This window comes from Marmota flaviventris, chromosome 8 (genome assembly GCF_047511675.1).
Source record: "Marmota flaviventris isolate mMarFla1 chromosome 8, mMarFla1.hap1, whole genome shotgun sequence".
Taxonomy (NCBI): Eukaryota; Metazoa; Chordata; class Mammalia; order Rodentia; family Sciuridae; genus Marmota; species Marmota flaviventris.
The window spans coordinates 111,849,830-111,871,701 of NC_092505.1; the positions used below are offsets into that span (position 1 = coordinate 111,849,830).

A 21,872-nucleotide genomic window follows, 5' to 3' on the forward strand; every position below is an offset into this window, starting at 1 on the left:
TCTGTATTTGAATTGTTCAGCAAGAAACTAGCAGGATTATTATGCACTACATTACATTCTGTTACCATGAGCAAACGCAAGACAGTTATTTTGATCCCAGAAGATCTGGGACTTCTTGGGTCATCAGCATATTGGGTATTTTATCCTTTAGTATTTGCTGAAGAATAGATACAAGACCCAAAGCATGCATCGTTGGCTCAATTTATAAAATGGTTGAAGTTGGCACTTGATTTCCAAATCAGTTTCAATCAAGTAAATTAATGTTTATCTGACATTTAGGAGAGGGAAAAAAGTATGAGTGGTTACTATCATAATTAATATTGTATATGGTCTTGCTCTGATAAAATAGCAAAAAGTAGGAACTGTTGAACAGGAAGAAATAAAGATTGTAAATAGCTAAGTGTCAAAAATTAGGCTTTTGGGAAGTTGACCTGTGGTCACTGCAACCTGGTTTTCCTTGTATTCCAAAGCGATGTTGTGTTTCCTGGCAACAAGATGCAGATAACGGCATGTTGAGCCTTGCTGAGAGATTCACAAACAAGCTGGAGCAGCCCAGGTTCACATGGTTACCACATTATTTGGCTAAAGCTATTAATCTCTGTGGTCAGGCCTGTAGAGCTGGTCTATCTGTGCAGATTGCACATAACCAGGAAGTGTGTGTTCAGCTGCTTATATGTCCAAATCAGACCCAGTAGTATTTGGATTCAGGAACAGTGAATAATGAATGGCATTTGTTTATCTTACTTGTTTTCAATAGTTTATATGATTTGGTAAGTCTCTATACTATAACAACATCTTTTTTTTGTGTGTGTGTGGTGCTGGAGATTGAACCCAGGGCCTTGTGCATGTGAGGCAAGCACTGAACCAACTGAGGTATATCCCAGGTCCCAATATAACAATATCTTTATTATGTGGAACTTGGGGAAAGTTCATAGGTCTGGTTCCCTAGCAGAGACAAAAGTTCGTAGTTTCAAACTATGCAGATAAATTATTTTAATTTACTTCACAAACAATGTGAGGGTTTAATATCTATGTTATTCTAAATTAGATATATAGTGTTCACTTTGTCAGGAATGAAATTGAAAAGGAAACAGCTCTTTAGGCAAGATAATTAGATATTAAAAACATGTAGAAACGGATTTCAGTAATATGTGCTTATTTGGTTCATTGTAATTAAATTTTGATACAATCACCTTTGTTTTCTCACTCTGCTTTTATATGTCTATCTGTAGATGTTTATTGTCAACATCAACTGGAACCTAGTCATATATGTATAAACTCCCCAGATTTGATGCTGAAGTTTTATTTGTTCATGGGATGGGCCTTGAAGATTTTCCAAATTCCAAATATGCAGTTGAGAAAACAACAATGAATGTTGTATTTTTCATTAAGAAAACAGTCTTTAACAGTTTAGCCACTCATCCTTATTAGAAGATGATGTGTTTTTGAAAGAGCCTTGCTATCTCTGTACTCCAGTACTGGTGTGGATAGTTGAAATATTGAAGCAGTATAGATCTTTTCAGCAACCATGATCACCATTGGTTTCACATTACATTCATCTCAAAGTGTGCAAGAAGTTTTCTGGTTATTGCTACCCATCAAGAAAGGGATACACTGCAAACCATCTTTTGGAGATTACTTGCTGTTTAAAAAATGACTAGTGATGCAATGACACTAGTTCTAGCTCTGAATTTGCAGGAAGAGGGTAGGAGTGAAGAAGAAAATTGCAAACTGTGAATCTCTGGTTAGTTTTTCTCAGAGTTCTTTTCTTTTGGAGTTAATGTTTATTGAAAAAAGAGAAAGTTTACTTGTTTAAGGCTTAACCTAGAGTGTTGTCATAACCTTAGTTTTTGAGCGATTTTGATAACTAATTGCTCTTAGTAGTCTCTTTAATCTGTCCAAGAGACAGTCCCATTAGATAACTTCACAGAAACTATGTAAAAACTTCACAGAAACTATGTAAAAAGACAAAAGAGAAATTTATATTAATGATGGTAGAAAGCATTTTTTGGTTGTAGTCTATGTAACTCTCAGTGAATTAATTTAAACTATAGCAAGCTCCTGACTGAACTGTACTAGAATAGTTAAATTAGCCTAGTTAGCGCTGGCCTGCACAGCTGCGATGATGTATGAACTAATTCATTATGTGTTATTGATAACACTGGAGAGAAGAGAACAGCTGAAACTTACTATGCCTTGTGACTTTTTGGTATTTCTTGAATATACACAGCTGTATGAGTTTGGATTTATTTTAAAAATTCCTGCCTAAGAGAGCTCCATAAGCAAGAACAGTGTTTGAAGTGACTTTCAAAATGTGTGCCTTGTGCTCTCGGATAAAGCAGTCCAATGAATTATTTTTTGTACTTCTTTATGCTGCTATTTACATATGAAATAAAACTAATTAGCTTCTATCTATACTAATCTAGAGAAGTTCCTGGGTCTGTGTAGAGCTATCATGAGAATCAATAGCAATCATTCATTTATTCCCTTTCTGCTTTTCATCAATAAGCAGATTAGACTTTTTGAAGCAGCTGTCACCTGGCTTCAGGTTGGGGTCACTCTTTTCCTGATGTCTATCTATGGTAATGAAAATGAACCTTGCAAAAAGCAAAGATTTATGACTTAAATTAGTTTGAAGAAGTAGCTTATAAGGTTCTCTAACAGTTCCTAAAAATAACTGCATGATATGTTAAGTATTTTATCATTGAATGGGGTCCCAAGCTTTTATTTTTTTACTTTTTATAAATAATAAAAAGGAATCTTTTGCACATGGTGGGTGTGCAAAAAATGCTATTTTTGACTGATTAACTCTGCTGTGTCCTGTAAATCTATTTGCTATTTCTTGTTAAACCAGAATTTCTAGATTCTAAGATGTACATTCTATCATAAAGCAAAGGTAAATTTGGAAATTCTTCTGTGTATTTGTGTTTATGGTCGTGATCTTCGGTTTATTCTGGGTTTGGGGTCTGCTTTTCGCTAATAGACCTCGATTATTGGAGGAATGTTGCTAAAATCCAGCTATTTGAAATTGTGACTATCTTATAGCTTTTTATTTCATCCCATGATTTGAGATCCCCAGATTTTTCATTCTTTGGTAATGATTTTGAATTGCATTTAAATAGGAAGTCAGGTCCTCTTCACCTATGTCAACAACCTTTAATAATTATCACACTCCTACTAGTGAATTGTGGGAGGAAAACTGAGTTCATATGTATAACATTTTTATAAAGGAAAATGAAATATAAGTTTAGAGTTATGATTTTTCTGACACAACTTTCTGAACAGGTGGTTAATATTGAACACTGGTAAATTAAAAAATACTGTAAAAGTAGTAGAGCTTCTGGTTTTATATTAAGTCTGAGAGTCTTGAGAGAGCAGTGTGAGTGATTTTGTATCTTTGAAAAAAAGACGAGAAGGCTGAAGATTGAGCCATTTTCTATTTCATTCTGGGTTTGAAATTGTTAGGTAATAGTCTTAAGATCTTGGGTTGAACTGTACTTTGCAACACCACAAACACAGACTGTACAAAGGAATAAAATACATCTAAAGTTCACAATTTCTAGGAGCATATAAACCACATTTCATACATGAAGGAACTTCTTGAACTAAACTAAATGTTGCTTACTTTTATATTAATGTATGCCTGCTTTTATATTTAGATTATTTATCTAAGTGCTTCCTAGGAATTATATTGCATATAGTCTTTCCCCTATTTAAAATTTCTTCCTTCAAGTTTTAAACCTCATCCAGCCTAAATTCTGAAACTATAATTGAAAGCCTTACATTAAAAAAAAATTATTTTTAGTTGTAGTTAGACACAATGTTATTTGATTTATTTATATGTGGTGCTCCCCTCACATGTGCTAGGCGAGCACTCTACTGCTGAGCTACAACCCCAGCCCAAGACTCATATTTTTTAATGCAGTTAATTCCTTCTTTGTAGAAGAATTTGAAATTACAAGTGATAGGTTCTGAAATACATTTTGAAATTTTTGCAAACTTTATGTAAAATCACTTATTCAACTTGGTGTTTTGTAAATATTTATAATCTGTACAAAAAATAGTTGATGTAAACAGTCCTGTGATCTGGAACCTCAGTTTAGAAGTTGATGATATTAATAAACTTTAGTTGTCAAGTGTGAAACTTCCAATTTTCCTTCCTGACCTAACCAGTTACTGTTACTAAGACAAGCATAGAAGAGAGCTAACTAAGCATTAATATTTGCTGTTTCTACACAACAAAATGTCTGTCTCCTCAGGCCCTTTTCAGTCCTTCTCTGGTCACTGCTGTTTACTTACTGGTAACAACCGCTTGACCACTAAAGAGCCTTTGCATGGTCATCATAATGAAAGGATAAGCTCTTGTAAGAGTGAGAATGCTAGAGTGACTGTTCCCTTTCACACTGGTCTGCAGAAACCAGTGACTTTCGAATTGTGTGTACCACAAAAAGTTGTGTAAGGAGCATAGTAGGAATCTCTCATGACTAAATTATCTGAGAAAGAGTTCAGTAAATTTGTATTCTTTATGCAAATGGAAGTCCTCTGTCTTGGTGGTATTGTTCCTGAGCATGAGGAAGAGTTTGTGTCATGTTGGTTGAAGCAGCACTATTCATAATGATGGAAAATATGTTTAGTTTAGGCTGTGTATAACAGGAATTTCTCTATTACGTTAGGTTTTTGTTCCCCCTTTTTGTATTAATTAAGGGATTTTTATTTTGTCCCTTCTCATATGATATATGGCCATAGAGTTCTTCACTTGAAATTTTTACTAGCACTGAAGTAGTGAAGAATAGCCGGGATGGGGAGCCCAAGGGTGAACTTTGTTCTATTGCCTGTGCTTTCAGAGTGTGGTCTCACCCTGTGATCTTCATTGCTCCCATAGCTGATCAGGGTAGACAGCAGGCAAACTGCATAAAATACCCTCAATAAGTTCCTGCTGCTTTGTTCTTAGGTTTCTGTCACCTGGTTTAGCTCTTTCATTTCCAGACATTGGGAAAGGAAAACTAAACACTGAAGAAATGCTGGATTTGCCTTTCAGATTTAATTCTCATCCAAATAGAAGAGAGACATCCTTGAATCTGGGTAGAGGATGTGAAATTGAAGAAGCTTTGCTTGCTTGCTTTCTGACATTTTTGATTATCCAAATGCTGCCAGACATCAGTAGCATAGTGTGAAGTGGTCTAAGGATTAATTTAATATTCAAAAAATTTTTAGACTAATGTTTTGGAAAATCTTGGTTTATAGACTCTCTTTCTTCCAGAAACAATTACTGATTGAAGATAAGGTGATCATGGTTTACAAAACATAGACAGGAAAAACATCTATCTCTTAATATCTTTTCAGTGGGAAACTGCTCACCCCATTTACTTGAATAACTATTATTGATGAATTTGATGTAGTTTGTTTACAGTCAGATCACAAATCTACTACAAGCTGTTTATTCATCTCTGGGTTCTCAGCACCAATACATAACAAGCCATTAGTGAACATATTTCCAGTTATTTCACTGACCAGTTAAATTTATCTGGATTAATGGCAGGGAGGAAGATAAAACTATTAAATATGAGAAAATTCTGAGTAAAACCTTTTTAAAGGAGTCATTTGTTTAATTTAAGTGTCAAAATTTAAGTGTCAGACCAGAAGTAAATTAAGCTAATAGATTAGATCTTGCTAGAGATTAGTAGAGGATGTTTTATGATAATTTTTATAATTAGTATTTTGTTTATGTGTAAATGAGTTCTGAATTGCTTAAGGTTATTTGAAAACAACATATTTAAGCATTTTACATTTGCATGTTATAGGATTTTATATATGCTATACTATACTATTGATTTTATACTTATGTAAGAAAGTTTTATATAAAAAAATTTTAGTCCTCTTTAAGTACTGTCAAATAAAAAAATTGAAGTTATCAGTATTTGTGCCTTGAATACACGGGAGAGACATTTTTGGTCTATTTTGAGGTAAGATAGAAATCTCTCAGTTTTAAAAATATTTCATTTTAAAAGAAAGATTCATTTTCATAAAAATCTGTAACTGCATAATTTAAGGTAGTATAAGGCATGTTATGAAATTTTTAAGCACAAATTTTAAAAACCAGTCTGCTTTCTATTCCAGCTGTTCTTGTAGAAGTTAAGTTTCACTTCCTCGTTAGTCCACAGTTGAAGCTTGTCTCACTGTAGTCACCTTCTACAAGTTTCAGGACATGTGATTGAACTTAGATCACAGTTAAGACTGTATGATATTTCTGGTATCTTCAGGGTACAAAATTTAATCCCATGACTTCATAAATAGGTAGCAGTGAGTCTTCTAGTCTCGTAAGTATAATTTTTATTTAAGACTTACATAAGATTTCAGATTTATTCACATCTTGTTAGAAAGCATTTTGTGGATATGTGTTCTTTTGCATTGATCTGTACTTTTCTAATTAAAAAAAAAAAAAAAAACCAGCCTAACAGTCTCTTTTCCTTGTGTGGTAATGTAATTGCTTTCAGTGGTTGCATGTGTGGCAGTGGTGGGTAGGGGGTTCAACATATGGCCTTACTTATTAGCAGGTTAACAAAACATTCTCATGAATTTGATGGCCAGTGCCTTAGTACCAAAGCTTTTTGAGAATAAGCTGTGCTAGCTGTGTTATATGTTTGTTTAGATACCTACATTCTTCTGGAGAATATGCAATTACAAAAATGTAAAAATCAGGTATTCTTTCATTTAGGAAACTACCTACTTCCCCTTTCTCTCCTATTTCTTATTCTTTTTTTCTATTCTCTTCTGGAATGACTTGAATACAATAGCTTAAATGTCTCACATTTTGTAAATCAGACATAGGGTTTAGCAGACAGATAAATATGATTCCAGATAGTGTCCCACTCAGTAACTGGCTGTCTTCTCAGAAATTCACCTGCTTCCACAATGTTCCAGGAGGGACCAAGGCAATAGAACACAACACCCAGAATTTTGTCTAATCATTTTTAAAAATTTGTTCTAAAAATAGTTATACATGAAAATATAATGCATTTTGATACATCATCTATAAATGGAGTATAACTTCTCATTCTTCTGGTTATACATGATGTAGAATCACACCTGTCATGTAATCATATATGTACATAGAGTAATAATGTCCTATTATCCTTCTACACCCATACCCACTCCCCTCCCTTTGCCCCCCTCTGCCTAATGCAGAGTACCTCTATTTTTCCCTAGCCCCCCTCAATGTGAATTAGCATCTGTGTATAGACCTTTGTTTTGGGGGATTGGCTTATTTTGCTTAGCATAATCTTATGCAGCTCCATTCATTTACCTGAAAATGCCATAATTTCATTTCTTCTTTAAGGCTGAGTAATATTCCATTGTGTATATGTACCACACATGTATTTTCTTTATCTGTTGAAGGGCATCTAGGTTGGTTCCATAGTTTGGCTATTGTGAATTGAGCTGCTATAAACATTGATGTGGCTGTATCACTGTAGTATGCTGATTTGTTTAAGTCCTTTGGATATAAACCAAGGAGTGAGATAGCTGGGTCAAATGGTGGTTCCATTTCCAGTTTTCTGAGGAATCGCCATACTGCTTTCCATAATGGTTGCACCAGTTTGCAGTCCCACCAGCAATGTATGAGGTGTACCCTTTCCCCCACATCCTTGCCAACATTTATTGTTGCTTGTATTCTTTTTTTTTTTTTTTTTTAATAATTTTTAGTTGTAGATGGACACAATACCTTTATTTTATTTATTTATTTATATGCGGTGCTGAGGATCAAACCCAGGGTCTCACATGTAAGGCAAGTGTTCTACCACTGAGCCATAATCCCAGCCCCTGTTTGTATTCTTGATAATTGCCATTCTGACTGGAGTGAGATGAAATCTTTGAGTACTTTTGATTTGCATTTAATACTCTTACCTACCCCAAGTCTTTTATTGAGATATTTAGAAAGATGAGCTAAATCCATAATTCAGGTTTTTATGTTAATAGTTTTACCAAGTGATCTAAACCTCGGTAATCCCATCTTAACTAGATCAATCAGGGTCTTTTCTTAGAGGTAGGCCGTTTTTAATTCAGTTAACATTTGATTCTTAGTCTACCCATAACTACTGAGATCCGTAAATATACTGATATAAACTCCCAGTATTGATATATAAGTATGTCTGTCTGCAGCTACTTAAGATGAAAAGGGGAAAAGTCCAGTTGTTACCAAGAGCCAATGTTGTTGAATAGAAATTAGAGTCTTAACCTCTGGTTAACATGGAAAGATGTTGCACTGGATGTAAGCATTTAAAAAAAATATTTATTTTTTAGCTTTAGGTGGACACAATATCTTTATTTTATTTTTATGTGGTGCTGAGGATTAAACCCAGTGCCTCACGCATGCCAGGCGAGTGCACTACTACTTGAGCCATATCCCCAGCCCCTGAATGTAAGCATTTATAGATAAGTTTTATTACCTCCTCCAACAGTTTTGTTCTATTTGTTTGAGGCAGTGTTAGCAAAAGTCTTTATTAGTAACAGAATAATTGTCAGTTACTATGCTTCCAAAGCAGAAAGTTATGAGTATATAGTTCTGTGAGGTTTAGTAACTACACTGCTTTCACAAAATGTTGGTATTGTATATACCATGGCTTTGATTCTCATCACTTTGTAACATATGTGAAGGGGATGTATAAGCTGCCAGATATAGCCCAGCATTACTAAATGAGTTTTGAAACATCAAAGCCAGGTATCAAAAGCCTACTATATTTTGTGCGCCTGTGAAATTTCTTTAGCAGCAGCAAACATACCCCATCTGCCAAGCCTGTCTCCAGCCAGTAGCAGAAGAGTCTGAATACTCTCCAAAGTGCACTTAATCATTCTATGGTTGTGACTGTTGGTGTGGGGAGACATTTTCACTTTACATCATAGTAATAAAATAAGACCTACTAATTGTGACTGGTTAGTTTAGGTATGTTAATAGTTAGGGTATGTTAATAGTTCAAGGTCACAGGTTTATCCTTGTAGAAACCAGTTTACTCTTACAGGCAGGATGCCAAGTTTCCAAAGTCTAACTGATCTGGTTAAAACTAACTAGAATGGTATTCAGAAAAGTTTATACTTAATTGGCCTTTGCTGAAGTCTGAGTTCTATATTTTCTTTACATCACCTTCCCACTTAAACATGTTCCGCCTCTTGTAATTTCTGTTTTACTTAATGGCACCATTATCCAGTCACCTAGATTGGAGATGTGGGACACATCCTGGACTGTATGTGCTCTTCCCCAAATGTACTTGCCCTTCGGGCGGTTTGGTCCTCTTAAATACTTTGCAAATCACCCCTGCAGTTGCCTCCTTAGTCCTCTGTGATCATTTGTCTTGTGTGCAGTTGTAATCGCTATAAATAGCTAAGCATAGAATAAATATCAATAAATAAACGAGTCTCTTTCCTCACCTCTTTTTATCCTCCCTTGCCAAATATTAATAAATTAGTCCTCCACATCACCACTGTTGGAATGACCTTTATAAAAGGCAAGTGTGGAAGTTGATGAACATCCACCCATGATTCCTGCTGTTCACAGGGTCTAGTTCTGATCTCTTCACCTCCAGCACTCAGCCATTCCTTTTTTTTTTTTTTGGTACTGGGAATTGAACTCAGGGGCACTCAACCACTGAGCCACATCTTCAACCCTATTTTGTATTTTATTTAGAGACAGGGTCTCACTGACTTGCTTAGTGCTTCGCCGTTGCTGATACTGGCTTTGAACTCACGATCCTCCTGTCTCAGCCTCCCCCGAGCTGCTGGGATTACAGGCGTGTGCCACTGCATCCATCCTCAGCCATTCCTTACCTGGCCCAGCCAGACTCTCCAGTTCAGTCTCTGTCTTACTTCCTCTACCTGTGGACACCCTGACCGTCTATATGAGCCACATTGCTTCTCAAACACGCTCCTTGTGCATGTTAGTCACTACCTGTAGGGCGAGGCCTCCCCTGTCTTCCTGGTGATTGACTAGACTGGACACACATTTCATCTACTCTGGGATGTCCCTTGACCACCCTTCCTGTCACCTCTATCAGCAGAGGTAAGGCATCTGCTTCTGAGTTGTTCCCAGACCTGTAGGCCATGTTTCACATATGCCACAGGGTTTGCTTTTCCTGCTAGACTAGCTAGCGCTCTGTGGCCTTTTACCTTTTTTCTCCTATCCCCAGTATGTAGCCCACTACCTAATCATGTGTCTACTTAAGATTATTTTAGCTTTAAAAATGATCACATTTCCTTTTGGTATTCAAATACTATTGCCTACAGTGGTTATGTTCTTTCTTGAGCTCCCAAATGCATAAACTTAGGAACTGTCTATCTCCTAGTAAATAGTGCTGTACTGATTTCTGTTTCATTCAACACCTGTTTCTTTATTGGTTCTGATTCTCATTCCAGCTGCCTGTCCTTATTGTAGGCTTTCAGTTTCTTTTAGTATTTGAAACAAAAAAAGAAATTATATGTGGGGAATACTTCTGACTTAGTGTGGGTGTTGGAGCTCTGTATATTGGTAATATGTGTTGGAAGATGTTGGCCTAATTAGTATGTGAAGATATTTGTTGAGTAAGAGGAGAAACACTGTCCCAAAATATCTAAATTATGAGAATGGGTGCCCTTTTCAAAATTTTAAATGAGCCTTGTATCTGGATTCTTACAGTGTATGTGTGGTAGTGTGTTAGTTGGCAAAGCTTGTGAAAACAATGGTTAATATTTCAGCAGTTCCAGTCCATTCTTTATAGCAAAAGCAAGGTTTTGGTTTTTTTCTCCCCTGACTCATAGCAGGATTAAATCTGAGGTAAAACAATACAGATTGATTTAGCCACATGATATATTTAGCGAAAGCTAAACTGATCTATGTAGTGACTATCTCCGTTACTTCTCTCTGGTCATCTAGAAGTAGGAATGTCCTCAGACCAGATAGAATTATTATCCAGAATTATTGCACCTTGCTTTTTTTTAAAAAAAATGTTTATTTTTTAGTTGTAGGTACACACAATATCTTTATATTTATGTGGTGCTAAGGATCGGACCCAGTGCCTCAAGCATACTAGGCAAGCACTCTACCTCTGAGCCACAATCCCAGCCCTGCACCGTGCTTTTACAAAGACCACCCTCACTGCTCCCACACGCTCCAATCTCTAGCACTGTTTCTCTTGCACAGTTTCCACACACTCTATATTTACTACTTTGACCCTTTGTCCCTATCTGCTCAATACTCATATAATATTCCACCTGAAGATTCTGAGAAGGCAGACTCCTTAACTCATGGCCTGACATCTCTCACATGCCTGTTACACCCTGGTTCACATTTTCTTATGTACCCTAGTTACCCTGTTCAAAAGGTCTCCTCCTTGGCTGTCTGAACTACTCCCTTCTTATGAGAAGCAAAGTGCTTGGAAAACTATTCTTGTTCTTTGATACAGCCTTTTACTCACCATTGATGTTTCCTAATATTTAAATTCCTAAAATTCTTTTCTCTTACAGAAAGCTTTCTTGGTTGATAAAGCGAAGCATCTTACTTTCCTGAGTTTTATCCATTCCTGGACACCAGTAACTAGTTTCTTTCCCATAATGCTGCATGTCTATTCTTTTTCCTCTCATTCTCTTTTATGTATTTACCACTGATGAGTTTAGATAGGCAAATAAACTGCTTCTGGTTTTATACAGTGTTAACTATTCCTCTCATGTAGCCCCTGGAATGCAGGGACTACATCTGTTTAATTCATTATGTATTGCCCGATTCATCCCACCATTACCATTACTACACATAGATGACTCACAACTGCTTTCTGATAATAGGAAGCAGTAGTTTGATAAAGAAGAATGGTGGATGTTGAATGTTGGGCAACAGTAATGCACACGTTTATACTGATGCAAATTGTGGAGGAAAATCTTGGCTTTGGATTTTTAAAGCATTCCCTGTTTAAGGGAAGCAGGTGGTAAAATTAATTTTATAAAAAGGATAATTTAATGTTTTTCAAATTTGTTATTTTGCCTCTGTTAGGTCTAGAACTGCACATTGAAAATCAAATACAGCTAAAATAGTACTTTGATCCATCAACCCAAAGAACAGTTGATTGTAGTAAATTAGGATTTGTCATAGAAATTTCATAATGCCCAAAGGACTGAAATTCACAGAGAATGTAGCAAAAGCTGCAGTTGTAGATGTCTTTCTCATGCAAATCATTATCTGTGAAGTTTCAATAATACAAGGCGTGCATAGAAATTGCTAGCATGATGTCCAAAATGAAATCTCATACTTAAACAGCAAAAAACATTGGTTTTATGCGTGTTAACGTAATGACTGCTGTTCTAAAAACTCCTAAAGGAAATAGGATTTGTTAACTTATAATGGGGAACTTTTGATGAGAAATAAGCTTAAAGGGGACAAATGTGGTTAGAAACCCGAAATGGCCTTAAGACAGGGAAAAATTTGTCTTTCTCTTCTCAATTATAACATCATGGTCTCCTAAAGCCCATAAAAATTATTTAAGGCAATTTGATGTGGGGTTTGGCATAGGAGTTCCAAATTTCAGAGTTTTTCTTTTTTCTTTCTTTCTCTTTTTTAGGATTTCCCAGAAACATTTTCCCTTTTAAATTAGATATAACTATTTACTGTAAGTCATTTTAAACAAAACAGTGACCAAATGTGATTTAAGCTATATGTTATTGTCTATGCTTAATAAAAATAAAAAGACCACATCTTACTATTAAGGGATTTTTAAAATAAATATATTTCTTTTTATAAGTTATGTGCTTTTTTTGGTAACATCAATTGGGCATTTAGCCTGAATTGTTTTCATAGAGAATCTGACTTACAAATTACATCAGGATGAAGGGCGAGAAGTAGATTTTCCTTGACATTTGTCAGGGGTATTGAGAGATGTTAGTAGGCATTCATGAGGAAAAGGGAGAGCCTTGGTAGTAAATTTGGAAGGCTTTGTGCTAGCACTTCAGCACCTTCCTTAGCGCTCCAAAGGATTGTGGTGAGGCTGCAGTCAGTAACCAAGTGTTTTTCAGACATTCACACCAGAGTTCTTTCTGTACAGAATGTGTCACAGTCCTTCAAATGAGTACACCAAACATAGTTTGAAAAGTGTTGCACTAACCAACAAAGCAAGCAGATAAAAATTTTAATACACTTTCCAAAATCATGAATTACAGCAAGGAACTAAGTTATTTGGGAAAATAATTTAGGCCCAACACCTGAATTTTACATGTCTCAGTTGTTCTGAATACTGCTCATTCTGGGGTATCCCGAGTTTTGTAGACAACCATTTAGAAATGTTCAGTAGAAGGGAGAGTATGAGGAACGTATTCAGGAACTTAATTATCTTGTTGATAGCTATGATGTTATTTTCTAATGTATTTTATTTTTTATATTTGCTTAGGGAAATTTTCAAGCATACTTAATAAAGAGAAGAGAGGAGGAAAATGGACACTTTGCCAGTTACCTAAAATAATATTTCAAATATTAGATGAAATGTTTAATTAAAGAGTAAATACAGGGGGCTGCCGTTGTGGCTCAGTGCTAGAGTGCCTGCCTCACATGTGTGAGGCACTGGGTTCAATCCTCAGCACAACATAAAAAAAATAAATAAAGGTATTTTAAAAAAAAAGAGTAGGGCTGGGATTGTGGCTCAGAGGCAGAGCACTTGCCTCTCATGTATGAGGCATTGGGTTTGATCCTTAGCACCACATAAAAATAAAATAAATAAATAAATGTATTTAAAAAAAAGAGTAAATACAGCCAGGTGTGGTGGTGCACACCTGTAATCCCAGCAGCTCCCAGTGAGTGGCTTGGGAGGCTGAGACAGGAGGATCAAAGCCTGGAGTTCAAAGCCAGTCTCAGTAAAAGCAAGGTGCTGAGCAACTCAGTGAGACCCTGTCTCTAAATAAAATATAAAATAGGGCTAGAGATATGGCTCAGTGGTTTAGTGCCCCTGAGTTCAATCCTCAGTACACCCCTGTCCCTTCCCCTAAAAATAGTAAATACAAGCCTGGTGCTGTGGCACACACCTGTAATCAGTGATTTGGGAGGCTGAGGCAGGAGGATCACAAATTTGAAACCAGCCTCAGCAATATCCCGAGGCCCTAAGCAACTTAGCAAGAACTGTGTCTCAAACTAAAAAAAGAGGAAAAGTAAATACATGTTTTAATTGGGTCATGCATTATAAGTTAAATTTTAAATGAAACTAATTGTGTAGTGGGACTTCCCCTGCCAGCAATATGGTGATGTTTGGAAAGGGCTGATTCAACAATTATAGACCAGATAACAAAATGGCAAAATATTCTCATAGTTACCCTCACAATAATCCAAAATCATCATCTTCTCTTCATGTTTTGCCAACATTTTTTTCTTCTTAAGAATAAAACACAGTATTGGTTTTGGGTGGATTAGGAATGTTGGCTTAGTTTCCAGAGAAATTTTGTTTCCTTTTTGGATGTCTATATCAGCTTCATCCTCAGACTGACATCCAGATTACCTGCACTCAGGGTTTGACTCACCTTGCTGGGAACTGGAATATGGAATTATATTGATTAGTTTAGGCCAGTAATGCTGTTGACAATTCTACCATAACTCTATGGCCTGGATGTTTTGGCCCTTATTAGGCAAGGGCATTTAGAGAATGGATACTGAGAAAACAACCAAGAATATCTTTTTATTCCAAGTAAAGCAAGTTTTAAAAATCCTACAACAGGCTGTACTAGATATTTTAATTTCCACTCAGATGGATATTTCTATTTAGCAGTTTTTTCTTGGGTCTTTTTAGAGGACAAGAATTTTGGGCAGATTTGAATGCCATGAATGTGTATGAAACAACTGAATTTGACCAACTACGAAGGCTATCCACACCATCCTCATGCAGTGTCAACTCTATTTACCACACAGTTTGGAAATTCTTCTGTAGAGACCACTTTGGATGGAGAGAATATCCTGAGGTATTTACATGATCTTTAAAAAAAAAGAAAAAACCATACATTTGAGTTGGGTTTTGTTTTGTTTTTGTCTTTCTCTGTTATATTATTCTTCCTTTCTGACAATGACTAAGCAGAACTACAGGTCATAATTACAGAGCTTCTTGATATAAGAGTCTTTGAAACAGGTAAAACTTTTCTCCATTTTTCTGAAAATGTGTTTATTTTCATTAATCTGAAATTTATACACAGAATGCTACTATTATCAGAGAACTAAAATGCTCTCCCCAGAATCTTTGTACTATAGTGATAAAGTATTTAGACTTGGTGCAATTAGAATGATTTTAATGAGATGAAAATTTGTGTAACTTTGTCTGCCTCCTGGATTTACAGAGATTAGATCAAGTGTTAAACACTTAACATTTCAGAAGCCTGAGAAAAACAGTCACTCTCAGGTCTCTGAAAGAAGTACTTAAAATTGTTTATTAAGCTGTGGTCAGGCAATAATATAAATTTATTTGGAATTTTGTCTTATGTGCTCATGCATCCTTTGTCTGAGATAGTGAAACTAGCTCATCAGTTACAAAGAAGGCTTTAAAACAATATTTTACATTGCTTCTGAATGACAACCTGGCGTCAAAACACCCTGAAGTGAACTTTAGAGACTAATTTCATATTCCACAGATCTGACTTCTTCTTGATTACTTCTTTTCAGCATTGCAGAATGAGAGAACTTCTCTACCTTACTTAGTGTTATTGAAAAATTTTCTTATTCTTTTAAGTAATCACTAGATTTTGCCTTCATTTATCTTTCAGAGTAATAAATAGCCTGTTTAAAACGTATTCTTAGAAAACTTAAACTCTTCCTGTGTTCTACATATCAGAGGTTTCTCAGATTTGAAACTTAATTGGTGTTTTTGAACTTTTGACACTTACTTCCCCTTCTGAAAATTTCCTTAAGAAAGATTAAAAAAAAAATCTCTAGGACATCATTAAGGTGGAAAACACAATAGAGGAAGTGCCATGGGCCTCCCGTGTTTCGTAGGTAGAAATCTGTGTTCTTCTCAATAGGGAGTATATTTCTACTCTGTATCTTTGAGGGGAGACCCTATATATAAAGGAAATGAATTTGATCCATTGTACATTGTTGAAATTCCTCTGGCAATAACAGTGAGGTTAACTGTTTTCATATTTTATAGTGATTGTTTATTAACTTCTTTCTCTTTACCTCCTGTTTTCTACTCCATAGTCTGTTATTCGACTGATTGAAGAAGCCAACTCTCGGGGTCTGAAAGAGGTCCGATTTATGATGTGGAACAACCACTACATTCTCCATAACTCATTCTTCAGGAGAGAAATAAAAAGGAGACCACTTTTTCGCTCCTGTTTTATTATGCTTCCATATTTACAGTAAGTGTCCAATGGAAAGTCTCGTATAAATGTACTTCTGAATGCCAGTGAAACATTTTAAATTAAGTATCTTGGTTGTTACTTCAAGAATGTGAAATTCTGAATTATTCTTTTGATTTAATTCTCCAATATATCGAGTTCAGGTAAGCTACAATTAACATTGAAAACAGGATGTATCCTATTGGATTTTTTTAAAGTTGAGAAGCAGAGTTAGCATTTTCCTCACAACTAAAAGTAATGATGTTTGGAATAAGGCAGAGAGTTTGCATTTCTTCAGGGAAGATTGAGTTTTCCTTTCCATGAGGATCTTCTTTGATGTTTCAAGACTACTTCCTACCCCAGATATACCATCAGCATTTGGGTAGAGTCCCACAAGGTGGTGATCTCCATTCTTTCTTCCTTAAGTGAATTTCAATTGGAAAAATTGACCCTTTCAAATAACTTACTTTCTCATTTGCTAAGTAAAGCATATTTTCTTAAAAATACTAAAATTTTATGTCCTATATCCTAAGAATGTAGTCAACTTTCTAAATTGTAGATAAGATCTTCTTCCATTGTCCCAAGTGCCATTTCTTCCTCCCCTTGCCAGATATCCCATTGGCACATCTTAATAGGTACCAAAAGATGGGCATGTTACCATTAGTCTGGCCATCTTTGAAAGTTGTATCTCTAGGAGATCATATACTCAAATGTATCCTAACATTAAAAGTGATACTAGGTTTATTTGATTTTATTTACTTGGAATCTAGAATACTGTTGGTTGGTTTCATCCCATCTTTTAGGTGAAGGTGCTATTTTTATATTCCTATTGTTTTTATTTCAAGCCCTATGTTTTCCCCAAGTCATTATGATAGAATCTTGATCTAATTCTGGGATTGTAAGGGGAATGTTGAAAACAAAATACCTAACCCCTGCAATGTCAGTATTCATAAGAAATTTATAATAAGACCAATTTTAGAAATATATATTGACTTTGGTCAAGTATACTGCTTTCTGTGCAGTCCAAATGTGAAAATTTTTATTTGTGCAGGGTTTTTTGTTTTTGATGTTGTTGTTGTTGGTTTGTTTCTTGTCCTCTGTTCCTTTTCTTTTTCCTTTTAGAACCAGTAAAAATGCTATTTCTGGGATTTCACCAGCACAGTTGGAGCCAGTGTCAGCATGCAATAGTTAGAAACAGTGGTCCTCTTGGTGAGACAGTAGAACCCATTAGTGAGACCAGCAGCTTGGCCTTGATGAGCCAGTTCAGCAAGATGTAGCTTCTATGTGAGGGTAAAAATGCTCATTCAGGTGCTATGTTGTTGGGAAAGTTTTAATAAACGGTGACAATCCATTTGTTTCACTCTTAATATAAGCAGTTATGAAATACTTACTTTAAATTTTAAAGTATAAACTATAGAGGAATAGAAGCAGTAGGGGAACTAATGCTACAAATGGCTTTACTGTATTTATAATATTGGCTTAAAAGAGAACAAAAAAGTTACTTTCCCTTTTTCTTTTTAAAATTTTCTGTTTTAGTCTTCCTGTCTGAATCAGTGATAATCAAGCATAAAGTAAGAGGTCAGCAAATCAGTGATTAGGTAGATGCTTCAGCAAGAAAAGAGCAGAGGAACAGCAAGTTCACCAGAGTGGAATGGATAAATCCAACAAATCCTGTCTGCCCTCGGGTCAGGGGCTGCTGGACACTCAGACTAGCCAAGCTGGGAGAAGATGAGGGAGACTGGTTCCAAAAACAGATTCCAGGAGCAAATTCCAGAGGCAATGGTCTTAGCCAGAGAGAGTTTTATTTTGTCCTCTGCATTTACATGTTATTAAATGCAAAGGATCAAAGAAAAACAGGTGAAACAGGTCAAAACTATCAAAGAATCAGAGATGTCTTAAGAATTGGAAATGTGGACTGGGGCTGGGGCTCAGTGGTAGAGCACCTAGCATGTGCAAGGCCCTGGGTTCGATCCTCAGCACCACATAAAAAAAAATTAAAAAAGAAAAAAGAATTGGAAATGCTACGATCGGGAGGGAGACTGATTTCATTTATTTTCTACAAATTCAGCTTTTTTTTTTTTTTTAAAGGGGCTTCCCTGTTGCCTTTTATCAGGGCTGATAACAAGAGGCTTTTTCTTTAATATTTTTAGAACACTTGAGCCAAGATGGTTTAAAAAAAAAAAAAAATCAAATCTCAGATTTAGGGTATGCTTTGGGATTCATTTCTTGAAGCTGAAAGGATATTTGTCCTGTGCAATCCCTTCTCATGATCATGAGAAGGCCTAATACAGTTTCTTTGACTCCTCACCCAAAAGAGTAAAATGAGCTAATTTTGATTTCTTTACTGAAGTAGGTTTGGAAAATGTCTTTCAAATTGGGGAAGGGAGAGAAGGAGAGTGATAAAAGATGACCCTTGGATTCTGAAAACCCATTTTTAGGAGGCCCTTGAGTATTAGTTCAATACAGTTTTAACTTTGCCTCTTTCAAGAAGGCCCGTACAGCACTGTGAAGCATGCAGTATATCATTGGAATTCCATGAGCTGAATAGAAACAGCATTTTTAGAAAATACAGGTGCATTTGTGGCTTTGCTTAGTATGTTTTTTTAACCTACAAGTAATTAGAGTGTAGAAGTCTGTCAGACATATATGCATCAGTGTTTTAGTCCAGTTAGGATGTTATCTTGTTAAAAGTAAGCACCTATGGGCGGGAATGGATGCTAACCACACATAGAATCGAATTTAACATTTTAAGATATACAAGGTTTATTTGCCCTGGCTCATCTTCAAGAAGTAAATAGCAGACCTTTTAAGAGATATGTGATGTTCTCGTTTTATGGAATAGGTTTTGGGGCAGGAATTGTAGCAGAGAGAAGAGGAGCATTCTCATTGTTAGGTTTTCAGTACAGGCTGAGGCAGTCTGTAATCTTTCTTGGGCATAGTGTTTGGGGGAGACTATTACCTTCCTTCTTCAACCCAGAAACCTTTGTTGTGACTTCAACCCCTGACAATAGTGGAAAACCTGGTGGGCTGGGACTTAAACCTGTAGAGAGTAGGAAGAGAGGGGCTAAAAATAAAGGGCTTACATTCTGTGCTTTCCTACCATTCCTGTAGGACAGTGATAGCTTTTTAAGGAGTTACAGACCTTTGAGATTTTGATTAAAGCAGTGGGACCTATATTTAGAAAAATGTACCAGTGGAAAATGGGTCATGGTACCAGAAAAATGTACCTCTACTGAGGCTCCAAAGGAATCTATCAGGGATCTTGAGAAAATGCCCCAGAGGATAAGATCTGTGTGCCTTTTGTCATGAAAGTGGAGATGCCAGCACCACTTTAAATCTGTCCTGAACTTCATGCACCTGAAGGATTTTGCCCTGTATCTACTCACTCAGAACTCTCTCACTAAGGGACTTGGAAGCATAGCTGCTTACTTGACCAAGGTGGGACTGGAGAAGGCAGTTAGTTATGCATCCATAGTTTAGCTGCTGCTGCTTTTTTTTTTTTTTTTTTTTTTTGGTACCAAGGGTCAGACCTAGCGGTACTCAACCACTGAGCCACATCTCCAGCCTTTTTTATATTTTATTTTGAGACAGGGTCTCACTAAGATGCTTAGGGCCTTGCTAAGTTGCTGAGGCTGGCTTTGAATCCCTGGTCATCCTCCTCCCTCAGCCTCCCCAGCTGCTGGGATTACAGGTGAGTGCCACCATACCTGGCTTAGTTTTAGCTTCTTAATGAGCCATATCTTACTGTGAAAATACTATGATACAGTAGTAGTAGTGAGAGGCAGGCACATGGAATTGGGATCCTAATACCCATCTATCACTTTCTAGCCTTTTTAAAAAAGTATAAATTGTGAAATATATAGAAATGGAAAGAGGCCGAGTTTAGAAACTGCGCACAGGCATGGATTTAAATCCTCTCTGCTCTTTGGTAGCTGTTTTAGGGCAAATTATTTAACTCCTCTGAACCTCAGTTTTTGTTTTTGAAAAGTGTGGATAACTAAGTGATCTTGCAGAATTAATTGTGACAGCAATACTGTATAAAATGTTTGGTGACCATGATGATGAAGGTGAGGGTGATGGTAGGATCTGCTCTTGGAGATGAGGTGCACGATCACACACAGCTGTAGCCTCTGTGTCATAAAGCTTCCTAATCCCTTTGGCAGACATGGCTTCCTTATGACAGCACTGTGTGTGAAGGAGTGTGACAGTATCCTGACTCTGAGACGGTCTCAGGGTCATGATTTCCTTAGTTTCTGTGTCTTCCCTTTTTCCTCTGTTTTGAACAGAATTGGCTACAAAATGATAGAAGTTTAAGCATTTAGGCAGGGGTAAGTAACTTATCAAAGCTGCTGCTTATCTGAAGTCATCCTTCAAAGTAACAACTGAATATAAAGGTTCTGGGATATGCTTTCTAGTCTAGGTAATTAGATCCATCTTAATTGCACCCAAAGCTATAAATTTTGAATATAGTGGTGGGCTTTATTATTTGTAATCTTAAAAAGAGAGAGAAATTTCAGATACTTGTCAGCTTTCAGTGCCTGCTTCATGATTTTTCTTTTTATTCAGAAATAAACCCCCTTTCATCATCTGCCCAACACAACCTTTAGTGATAATCTCTTCTGCTTAATATAAGCAGAGTTCCAATAAAGCATACAAATTATCATCACTCCATAGAATCTCCCTTGAAACAAAGTTTCTTTAACCATATAGAAAAGAGGATTCCAGGAGGATTCAAAAGCAGAGATACTCATAAATTGGCCCTTGCTTATTTGCCCTGCAGCAGTACATTCCAGAACTTCTCCACAGGGAGGAGGCCAGGAAGACGCTAATAATAGGTTATCCATGTACAGGCAGTGGGGTGTGTTTGTTTTTGTCTTTTCTTTCAAATGAAGAATATTTTTGTTTTTTAAACAAGCATTTAAGCCATACAAGTTATAATATAGAGCACTTATAATGTGAAATGTATTTATTTCTGCATGTTTTACATGAATGTTCCTTCTCCATCTTAGGACACTTGGTGGAGTTCCCACTCAGGCTCCTCCACCTCTTGAAGCAAGTTCATCATCACAAATCATCTGCCCAGATGGCGTCACCTCAGCAAACTTTTACCCTGAAACTTGGATTTATATGCATCCATCTCAGGACTTCATCCAAGTGCCTGTTTCTGCAGAGGACAAAAGTTACCGAATCATTTACAACCTTTTTCATAAAACTGTGCCTGAATTTAAATATAGAATTTTGCAAATATTGAGAGTCCAAAATCAGTTTCTTTGGGAGAAATATAAAAGGTGAGTCAGAGATGTGAAAAGTTCCCTGAGAGCTTTTCTTAATGTAGCTAATATCAAGTGCAGAATGTAATAAATACCTACATATAATTTAATGTTTGTATTTTCCCACATATCAGTTCACATATGATCCATAACAAACCTATACATAGGATTATTACAAATTACATTTTGCAGAGAGGAAGGTGAACAGTAGTAAAGTTTGGCAACTTGCCCTAGGTCACACAGCTAATAAGATGCAGTACTAGAATTTGAACCTGAGCAGTTGAGCCCCAG

At 36.2% G+C, this 21,872-nt stretch overlaps 1 protein-coding gene across 1 annotated transcript in view; it reads left to right on the plus strand.

Annotated features, from left to right (window-relative positions):
- Window positions 1–21,872, plus strand: part of Tiparp (TCDD inducible poly(ADP-ribose) polymerase) — a 29,619-nt gene that overhangs the window by 5,281 nt on the left and 2,466 nt on the right. Inside the window, exons 3-5 of the mRNA XM_027933788.2 lie at window positions 14,778–14,946; window positions 16,172–16,332; window positions 21,321–21,599. Coding sequence (XP_027789589.1) covers window positions 14,778–14,946; window positions 16,172–16,332; window positions 21,321–21,599 — 609 coding nt within the window. The remainder of the gene's footprint in view (window positions 1–14,777; window positions 14,947–16,171; window positions 16,333–21,320; window positions 21,600–21,872) is intronic.